The sequence below is a fragment of the Alligator mississippiensis genome, chromosome 2, assembly GCF_030867095.1.
Source record: "Alligator mississippiensis isolate rAllMis1 chromosome 2, rAllMis1, whole genome shotgun sequence".
Taxonomy (NCBI): domain Eukaryota; kingdom Metazoa; phylum Chordata; order Crocodylia; family Alligatoridae; genus Alligator; species Alligator mississippiensis.
This window is the reverse complement of record NC_081825.1, coordinates 86,564,601-86,575,840: the sequence shown is the minus strand read 5'-3', so window position 1 is coordinate 86,575,840 and position 11,240 is coordinate 86,564,601. Positions and strand designations below refer to the sequence as shown.

At 42.8% G+C, this 11,240-nt stretch overlaps 1 protein-coding gene across 1 annotated transcript in view; it reads left to right on the top strand.

Annotated features, from left to right (window-relative positions):
• Positions 1–8,363: 8,363 nt before the first annotated feature.
• Positions 8,364–11,240, top strand: part of CPE (carboxypeptidase E) — a 105,322-nt gene continuing 102,445 nt past the window's right edge. Inside the window, exon 1 of the mRNA XM_059721903.1 lies at positions 8,364–8,841. Coding sequence (XP_059577886.1) covers positions 8,541–8,841 — 301 coding nt within the window. The 5' untranslated portion in view covers positions 8,364–8,540. The remainder of the gene's footprint in view (positions 8,842–11,240) is intronic.

The following is an 11,240-nucleotide window of genomic DNA, read 5'->3' as shown; positions in this document are numbered from 1 at the left end:
GTTCTGTAATATATGTTGTGCTTTCCTGCACAGTCTGCATTGACTGTCAGGGAAAACGCAGATTTCTTTTATGTGGAAAAAGAATTACAGATAATAACAAAAAGGGGATTTGCGGGGAGGAAAAAATTGAAAGGAATCGATTAGGAAAGGGTATTAGGTTATTTCAGAAAGGATTGGATCCCACTTGCTAGGAACATACTAGCAAGTAGGAAGTGAGAGCCTTTCTGATGCTCCTGGAGGACACAGCTCAGTAAGCTGACAAAGGCACAGCTGACAAAGCTCATTTCAAATAATGCTTTTATGCTCCTTCTCTGTCCCTCCCCCAGAGCACTGGGATTGGAAGGGACCTCAGGGAAGGATCAGTCACTGGCCAGCTACACGGTCAATATCAGGGAAGTCCTTTCCTCCTTTTCCCCCCTCTGTCCTTAGTTTGTATTTCTCTGCAAGCCCAGCTTCAGAACTCGAAACTCTGACATTTTTTAAATGTTTCAAGTGCTCTTGTTTCATTTTGAAGGTGTTTCAAAGCCTTGTGTTTCCTTTCTGTTTTGGTTTTTTGAGCCCGAAACGCGTCGAAACACCTTTGAAACGAAATGTCCGTTGACATTTTGCACAGCCCTAATGCACGCATAGCATGGGATGTCATGAAATAAAATGGTAGGTTATAGTACTTGCTCCCTCCAGGATCATTTTGGTCAGATTTCAGCCATTTTTAGAACATTTTATCAGGTGTACATGCCTGTACACTTTTCCTTTTGAAAGTCTTCAAAAGCATTTGGAATGTTTTTAATGTAATGTCTGGCCACAGCCTAGTATTTTAATGTACATCATTGTTTTATTTATACTTTATTTTGATGGTTGTATTCATCATTATTTATTCATCATTGTGAATCTGCATTCTTCTTTTACCCTCATGTAAACCCAGAACTTAATCCTCCACTGGAGCAATTCTGATACAAAGCCAGAATGAAAGCAAAATTTGATTATGCATTTTTTTTTTTAACATAATGTTTCTTCGGCTACTCTTACTTTTACAAGACCCAAGAGTGTTTAAAAAGCTGCAAATTTATTTACTACCTACGTGAACACATTTTAAACCAAAAATATAAGTGGTAGATAACTGGTAACTCCAAGATGGGACTTCCCTCCTCAAGATTAATCCATATATCATAACTGTCTCTACCATTTTCTTAGCTGTAGATTCAACAGTATTTAACCACAGCGAGTAAAATTCTGCCCTCATTAAATTAGCAGTAGTTTAACCACTCATTCCAGTGGGACCTGGATTTCACCAGTGCCTCTTATTCATATGGGGCTGTGTTTGTGCATGGTTGTCAGTATTTTAAACTGAACATACTGCTTGGTAGCAAATAGACCTATTGAAATTATATATGGAATGATCCTAGTATCTGTATAATCAGTAAAATAATAATTTTTAATAGCCTGATATTAAGCACTTTCCTTGGTAATTAAATATTTGAAAGACTTGGCCAGCTGCATGTGTAGCTGTTCCAGTTCTGTGGTTGCCATTATCAGATGGCACTGGACCGTCATGTGCATGTTATTCTTTAAATAAAGCGGTCCTGAGGGTTGATACATCAAGGAACATCCTTATTCCAGGATGTAAGTATTTTAATTTCATCCACACCACAAAAAAAATCCCTGGTTCTCCACAAAATGCTGTGGAGTCTACGTTAATGTCTCTTGCCCGTCAGCACAGGGTCCTGCAGACATTATTAGCTGAGTTTGGATCCAGGCAGTGTGTGGTCCTTCCGGGGAGTAGCAACTTTTCCTGTGGCCAAAGCCTTCCTTCAAAAGTCTGCTGCTTTAATGAGGCCCAGCTGTGAGAACTAACCATACAATCTTTTAGGGTGTGCTCTTGGAATATCGTTTAAGGCAGACTGTATTGCACTATATTCTGACTTGCCAAAAAATATTTCCCATGCTGTATACCTCAAGATAATATGTGCTTAAGAGGGGAAAACAATGAAGTGTAGCCGATTATGTTGTTATCCAAATACTTTCAGAGGAGACAATTTTAGATGTGTAAAGAAAAGTTGAAATGTACTCTTCTGTAAATAAATTTGTACATTCCAATAAATTAAGACAAATCTTCTATTAAATACCTAGATTTTATGAATTTAGGCTGAGTGCTTTATATCAACATACACTTTTAAAGTACTGAATGCTGGTAATTCAGATTTAGTAAAATGCTGTGAGAAACTTGGTGCTGAATAGTTTTAATGTGCAATCAAGATAGGTGTGTGATCTTCTACATGATCACAATTTTAATATATTAAACCACAAGCTACTACTGAGTGGTTAAGGGCCAAATTTAAACCCACAAAGCTTGAAATTCAGCAGCTTGGGGACAAAACTCTGACTAATAGCAGCCAGACACATAATCTTATATATGTTATTTGGAATTCCCACACTAGGAGCCTGCTGAATATTGGGCTTTTTTCTCAACATCAAGAAGACTAAACTTCTCTATTGGTCTTCCCCAGGCCATCAGTATGATCCCCCTCTTCAAATTACCATTGAGGGAAAGACCCTGGAGGTATTGGAGCGCTTCCCTTGCCTCAGTAGCCACTTTTCTTAGAGTGTGAGTATTGAAGAGAAGATCCAGTAACAGGATCCAGTGCACAAAAGCTTCCTTCAGGAAATGGCTTTGGCATGTTTTTATGGATCACAACCTTCAGAAATACACCGAGATCCAAGTCTACATTCAGTCATCATCCCCACTTGCCTCTCTGGATGTGAAATGTGGGTGACCTACTGCCATCATCTCAAGAGCCTGAGGCAGTATCAGCAAAGATGCCTCTGGAGAATCTTCCACATCATACGGGAAGATCACAGCATAAATACCAGCATCTTTGCTGGAGCCAATGTTACTAGCATTATGTCAGTGATCCTCAAGCACCAACTTTGCTGAACTGGACATTATGTGCAGATGCCCAGCTTGACTCCCAGGACAACTGCTCTACTTCCTTAGCTGCCTGAGATTTCACGGTGGCGAGAGGAAGCGCAACAAGGACAGATTGAAGGCATATCCTAAGAAAATGGACTGACATCAAGAGCTGGGAGGAGCTGGCTCCTAACCAACTCCAATGATGCTACAACCTCAACCAAGTGGCCACCCACTTCGTGGTAAAGGTTCTTGCCCTCAAAGTAGAGGAGAGAGAGCAGAGGAAGGCAAAGGAGAGAAATTCCAGCCTATGGTTTACTCTCCCCTGCAGAAACACCTGCAACTTCTGTGGATGGATCTGTGACTCAAGGACTGGACTTCTTAGTCAGCTCAAGACCCATCAACAAATCATGGTAGAGATCATGGTCAAATCAAGGGACTGCTAATGAGGACTAGACATTAGAAAAAAAGGTTTCTGTTTAACTCTGAGCTGAAGCCCACCTTTTGTCTCCATTGTGCCAATTCTACTGTTTCAACACTGTTTTAGTAGTCTGCGTCAACTAATTATAAACTGTTTTAAGTGCCTTAAAATCCTAAAACACAAACCCATTAACAGGATATCAGAATCCTATTCTGTGTTTAGCTCTGACAATTTTCTTTGCTAAAGATCTGTCAGCAATGATCTCCATGTCTAATAGTGAAAGTGGAAACAAAAAAGGAGTAGGCTGCGGCACAAGAATTACTGTCAGGAGGATCCTGGAGCTCACTCACAGTTTTGCCACAGACTGCCTGGAAGGTGCATAGGACACAATCTGAAAAAAAAGAAAAATATCACTGGGGTGCCTAAAGGTGGGACTTGGATGGAAAGTAGGCACTGATGTCTAAAATTTTGATCCTGAAAACTCCACTCAGCTGCTAACATCATAGCAGGAGGCTCCTTAACATTATAGAATTCTCAGGCTTTTACATTAAAGTTTCTCTGATTTTGTGCATACCTAGAATGCCCCACTTTTAACAGGACTGATCAGCCTGGTGCCTGATACTTAAACCCAAATAAGATCCAGAAATTAGGTGTAAATCCCCTGAGAGCTTGAGCTGGTAGATGTTCATAGAGCAGGCCTCCCTAAAGCCTGAGTGAGCCATCTGAGAGTGGGACTTAGGAGTTGTCCTTATCTTTAGCATTTCTCTGTTGGCTAGCTCTAGGCAGCTGTACACAAAGAATATTGACTTTAGGCTGCTCCCTGTTCAGTTTACTGTCTGCACGGCATTGCATCCTGTGGCACTTCACTGCCCCAAGCACTGCATAGGAAGTCTAGGCACCTAACAATAGTTGAGGCACCTAGCTTTTATGTACTCATGTGCTTATTGGATCCAATACTTCAGACTTAATTTCAAATTATGGATTTGAGGTGCCCAGTTTTAGACATCCAAGTCATTCTTTAGTTACCTAAACAAGTGATCAAATTTTTAGGTCAATCCAGTGCTCATGGAAAGATTCATACTGACTTCAGTAAGCTTTGAGTCTAGGCCTTCCAGAGATGATGAATACCTGCATTTCTCTCATAAGTAAGTGTAAGCTGAGTTCTCAACATCTCTGAAAACCAGTTCATCTTATTTAAGTATCTAAAGATTTATAGAGTTGAAGGCCAGAGGGAACTGTTACATTATCTAGGCTAATCTCCTTAAATTTTACTCAGTTACTCCTGTATCGACCCACAAACTTGAGTTTAATTGAAGCATAAGTATTTGCCTTTCTAGAAGATATCAAGAGATATCTTGATATCTTAATCCACCATTTCCCTTGTAGTTTGTTCTAATAGTTAATCATCTTCATCTTAAAAAATGATTCCTTTTTCTGCTGTGAATATGATTGGTATCAGTTTCCAGCCATTGTTTCTCCTTTGACCTCCGTACACAGAATTTCTCCCCTGTGAGGCAATTTGTAAATGGTAATTAAGGTGAACCAATTCGTTATGGTGAGCCAACTAGACTGGGCTCTTTCTGTCTCTGAAGCCCCTGCCACACCTGGCCACATGTTAAAGCAAATAATGGCATCATAAAACAAGGAATAAGCCACAGTTATTCTACAAAAATGTGCAAGCACTTTGTGGCTGATTCCTATCATGCCATTAATTGAACTTGTGTCTAGGTATGCCTCTTTGGCTGGGAGCCCAGATCAGCTGATGGGGATCCCAGCTGTGGGAATTCATAATCCTGGGCTCCCCCTGCAGTGGCAATAAGATGTGATGGGATCTAATGCTAATTCCCAGATTTAAGCCTCCTGCCATACACATGTGGCATCACTGTGTGGATCGCACATCAGATCCCATCATGCCTTTACCTGCATATCTGTCAGGGGCCTTATTGTATGGCATTTTGGGGGCTCTTTTTAAAATTCTTTCCCATTTTTCTGGATACTAGACCCTTATTTAGCATTTTGATATCTGACTCACCAAACTATAGAGGCAATATCAATTCCTCGTCTATGCATAAGCTCTTGTTTAAATAACCATGGTCATGTTTGCCCCAGCATTGCAATGGGAACTCTTGCTGAGCTGTCTATTATGATTTCTAGCTCCCAAATTCCTTGTTTCTAAATAAGTAATTATGTGTTTGGTTATATTAAATCAGAGCATTGAAATGGGTCTAAGGCTAACACCTATAGTAACCCAGAGCAATCTGTAATCTGTAGGTGTGCTGTTGTGCTCATCATTATTTACTACTCTGCTGATCTCTGCTTTTTCTGCACATTTTATCAGCTATGATTTTATATTTACTTGCACGTCATTGATGAAATGTTAAGCAGCATCAAGTCTAATGCCATCAATCTCTTCAGAACCTACCTGCAAACACCCCTATTCAATGGTTTCTCCCCACTAAAGGCTACTTTTCATTTCTCAGTTAGTTCTTAATACATTTAAAGTGTCCTTTCTTGATATTGTGAAGTTCAACTTATTGTGAAGGACAGGGACTACCTGTTCAGCTTAGCTTGGGGAATAACTAGAGGAGAGGGAGATGCAATTAAGAATGTTTTCTGACAAAATTCAGTAAGCCTGATAGGGGAGGAGGGACTTTTATAGGTCTGAGGTGGTAGAAACTTTTTTCTCTTAGTTTCTTTACTTTTCATTCCATCCAGAAAGAGCACACACCAACTGCAGAAACTTCCTCAGCCTGACAAACGGTTTTTAAACCCAAAAAGGTTGTTTAAATATTTTTATTCCAATATTTAAGTTGGTCAAATAAAAGATATCAGATTGATCCAAAGAACCTTGTCTGCCTTTTTTCTCTTAGGACATTTAAAATAAAATTGGGGGAAAAAGAAAGATTATTCTCTAAGAGGGATAAATTGCATGAATCAAGAGGCCCTGTAATTCCTGTGGACTCAATTTTGCCCCACTACTTACAGCAGGGAGCAATTACTCAGATGAGTAGCCTCCCAACCCTTTTGTGAGTAAATGCAGCTTGGTGCGAGTAAAGTCGTCACACTCCATCATCCAGTAAATAATGTGTCTTGAGATCATTAGCTATTTTCATTATTTATTACTGTGCTGTTATATTGAAAAGCTTGAAAGTTGGTGTCCAAAATCCATTTTGGGTCAACTGGAGCACTTTCTATATTTGTCTGCAGCCCTCTTACGGGGCTGACTTAAAATGGAATCAGAAGGCAGGGTAGGCGGATATATAGAGTGCAAACTTCTGCCAACCCAAGTTCACTTCATCAGATGCTGTGAAAAGATGCGCAGAAAACAGAGTATAAGAAGGAGAGAGAAAATAAAATAAGAAAGACAAAGTGGGGGGGCTGGGAGGGAGGAGAGAGTGGGGAGGGCAGCAGTGCTAGGAAAGAAAAGCAAATGAGCAATAAATCCATGGAGTTCCATAGGTGTCACAAAAGAGAAAATATGGTTCAGTATTTTTTCAAAGTTATATAACTTCCAAACATCAGGAACACAGCTGCTTTGAGTGACCAGAAAAGCTTAGTTTGCATGGTTAGTACAGGACCTCATCATCAGCAAAAAGACTGCCTGGGATACTGTTCAAGAACATGGAAACCCAGAAATATTCTATGGCTTCAAGCCCACAGACACTTATCTTTACTCGTGCAAGTAGTTCCGATACTGTGATTTGTAAAGTGCTTGAGGAAAGTATTTGCAAGAGTGGAGCCAAGATTATTTTGGTTCCATTTTGGTGTGTCAGAGAGGATAAAAACTGAACTCAATGACAGATGCATATCTCCCAGGGTGAATTTCTCTGGGGAGAGGTAAACTCAAGCAAAGGTTTATAACCAAATTGAAGATCCTTAGGTTTGGTGCAATATAATGGCTCTGGGATGCCCCCAGAACAGAGCTGCAGACTGTCTAAGGGGTCTGCAAAAGAGGACTATGATCAGTCAAAAGTATGTGAATATCCATAATTAGGATTCAAAGGGCTCCTCACATCCATTCAAAATTTTTTTGGGGTCCACAAATGAAAAAAGGTTGGAAGCCACTGGGCTAGAGCGAAGATCTACCTGTCTCTTCAGGGGTCTTGCTTTCCATCAGTCTGTTTTATTTCAGAGGCCATATCTGCTAATCTTATTCTACTGTCCCCATTTGTCACCCTTCCCGGAATAAACGTTTCTTAAAAGTCAAAGTCTTTCTTTCTTTTTATATATGTGTGTGTGCATGCATGTGTATGTGTGGGTGTGTATGCATATATGTGTGTGTCTATGCATGTATATAGGGGTGTATGCATGTGTGTGTGTGTGTATATATAGCTATATTCTATAGATATATAAAGGGCTTAGTCTGCTTGTCTGTGTGTTTGCCTGTCTGTCCATAATGCTCTTGGGGTGTGGTGCTCTGGGCGGGCCGGGGCGGGGCGGGGCTCCAGCCAATGCTGCCTGCGGGGAGAATTGCCCATCCAGAATGATGGCAGGGATGGAGGTGGGGATGGCCCAGCGCCTGATGTGGAGCTGGGTGGGGGGGAGAATGATGGTGGGGACAGAGGGGATGAAGGGGATGTGCAGGGCCAGTGCTGCTGGCCTGACTGCGCCCCCCCCCCCCCCCCTTTGCTCCTGGAGGCAGCAGTGGTGTGGTGCTGACCTTGCGTCCCCTCTGTCCCCACAGTCATTCTTGATGGGCAATTCTCTAGTGTATATAGATCTAGATATAAACTTAGATATCTCTAAAGATCTATCTATAGATCTATCTAGAGATATGTAGGTATCTATATAGATATCTATAGCTATATCTACAGATAGATAAATTATGTATGTATGTGCATGCGCGTGTGACTGTATGTGTTATAATACAGGCCCCAGTGTGCATGCCCATTATTATGGCTACACCAGCACAGCAGGGTAGAGGAGGACGAAGCCCCAGCACGGCTGCCTCCGCGCCCTGGCCCCGCCCGGCCCCGTGTCTCCGCAGCCCCTGGCAGCGCGGGGCGGGAGCGGTGCCGTAAGCGGCGCGCACGCTTGGTGCGGTGCCTCCTTCCCGCCCGCAGTGGTACGTCCTGCCTCTCCCCTTGGTGCTGCGGAGTAGTGCAGCCCGCCCTGCAGACACTCCGGCTTTGCCTCCTCCCTGCATGGCTCGGGCTTAGTCCGAGCCGGCGAAGGTGCGAGCGAGGGCGGAGAGCCGGCGGCGGCAGGTGCGGGATGGCGGCGGGCCGGGCGGCCGCGCTGCTGGCGCTGTGCGGGGCGCTGGGCGCCTGCGGGCTGCGGGGCTGCGCGGCGGAGGAGCCGGAGGGCGCAGCCGGGGCGAGCCGGCGGCGGCGGCTGAGCGCGGAGGACGGCATCTCCTTCGAGTACCACCGCTTCCCGGAGCTGCGCGAGGCGCTGGTGGCCGTGTGGCTGCAGTGCCCCTCCATCAGCCGCATCTACACCGTGGGCCACAGCTTCGAGAGCCGCGCGCTGCTGGTCATCGAGATCTCCGACAACCCCGGCGAGCACGAGCCCGGTAATGGCCCCGCGCCGGGCGGGGAGGGGGCCGGGGCCGGGGCGTCCCCAGCGCTTCCCCCGGGCGGCGAAGGGACGGGAGCTGCCCCCGCACCGCCCTCCGCTCCCGGCCACCGCACCGCACGGCGCGCGCGTGTTTTGGGTACACACACACACTGTGTGTGTGTGTGTGTGTTTTCGATATATATACATATATATAGTGTGCATGTGTATGTGGGTGTATACATATGTATGTGTCAGTATTTTGTGTATGCATATATATATGTGTATATATATGTGTGTGTGTGTGTGTATGTGTATGTACCCACCCAGCCACCCACATGGATTTACTTTATTTTCCTTCCATGACATATGAATTCTACAATTCTACATTTTTCAATTTACAATATATGTAGTGTGTGTATGTAGCATGTGTGTGTTTGTGGGTCTCTTTGTGGATATATATCTATATCTATATATACACACACACACATACACACCCCCTGCCCTGGAAACACACACACACACACACACACACACATATTGCATGTGCAGATGTATGTGCACATGTATGTTTGTTTGCATGTGCACATATAGGTATGTGTGTGCACTCATGTGTGCATGCATGCATGTATATGTGTGTGTATGTGCGCATGTATGTATGTGTGTGCGTGTATGTGTATGTGTGTGTGTGTGTGTGTGTGTACATGTGTACATAAATGTAAAAATCAGAATCCACTCCCAAAGCAGCATCACAATGCTAGTGTCCAGGAGAGTCTTAAAAGCATATTTGGTTCCAGGGTATAATTAGTAGTTGTAACAGTTATTTTTTGGGGGGTGAAGAAATGAACTCTGCTGTGTTACTGCCTGTACTAGCCCCTTTGATGTGGCTAAAGCTCAAGTGAGTGGAGTTGACCTGTGGGGTGAGCTGCTTTTATATGTGCAGGCAACACTGTTTTAGGCTGAAGATATTAATCCTGTTACTGCCTGCAATATGCCATTTCATATAGTTAAAGCTCAAGGGAGTGCAGCTGATGTAAAATCAGCCTACTTTACAGGTGCAGACAACATCTTCTAACCAATTTGGATTTACTCATTTGCATACGCTTTTATTTTTAAACATTATTTGAAAGGCCTTGTCTTGAGAGGTGCCTGAATCTGAGACCTGATCCAAAGCCTTTGAAGCAAGCTAGGAAGGTTTTTATTAGCTTCAGTAGGTTACAGATGAGGCCCACGCAAGCACTCATTTCAGTGGGTGCCAGGCATTGCTCAGGATCAGGTCCTCCATGACTTGGGGGTTACTTTTAATGGTCTTTTTGAACCTCAGGGTATTGTTTTTCCCTGCTTTGCATTCTGGGGAATTACATTGCTGGTGACATGCTGCAGCTACTAAAATCCATTAAAAATATGGCAATTTAGGATAGCTGGTATGAAGACAAAAGGCAAAATAAAGAGGAAAAAATATCAGGTAATATTAACATAGTTTTGGAATGTAAGTAAAATACTGAAATGGGAAAAGTGGTATATGTTTTAGTTCTGCTGCTGTGGCTATCTTGACAGTGAGTATGATGTTTAAAAAAAAAGGTAAGTGACATTTCATTATTACGTAGGTTGTGGCTGTGTTGGTTTAAGGACATAGGCAGACAAGGATCTTGGGGTAAATCTGATACATTTAAATCATTTACATCATTTACATTAGAGATGTACAGCATTTGGGTAAATCTGATACATCTAAAACATTTCATTATTATGCACTCATGTGCAGGTGTCATTGTATACTTATGAGAGTTACTGTTGATGTACTTTTTAGTATTATGTAGTTTTAAACTTCCCTTCTGTTTGTGCCAAAGAGGAAGAAAAAGGCTGTTTCGCATGTGGTGGTATGAGGGAATATGATTTTGCAGTTATGTCTGATCCTCTCCCATTGAACTCAGAGGGATTTACCACTAACATCAGAGAAAATAGGATCCAGCCTAAATCAAAAAATCAAATTCCTCTCTGTGTCTGGTAACAACAATGATGACAATAATAATAGTGGACTGTGGAAAAGAAACATTCCTAGGGTTAATTCTGGAAGAAATGCCTGCGGTAAATGTTAAGGGTGCTAAGCATCTCCTTGCGTAGGCCCTTATTTTTATTAAAAATGTAAGGAATAGTGGTTTACTGCACCATCATTTCTGACTCATAGCTATCCTCAGGTAAATACAAGGTATCACAAATGACTGTTTTCTCCTAAAGGTTAAACAGGATTGAAACCTGGCTGAATTAATTGTGTGGAAAAAGCTTTAATATAGTCAAAGAAGGTTCTGGGCACCTCTTGAAGGGGGCTTTGCTCTGTCAGCTTCCGTTACCTTCAGTTCACTCGAGACATCTTGGGTCTGGATATATGCAGGGACTACAGAGTTCATCCTAAACCCATTG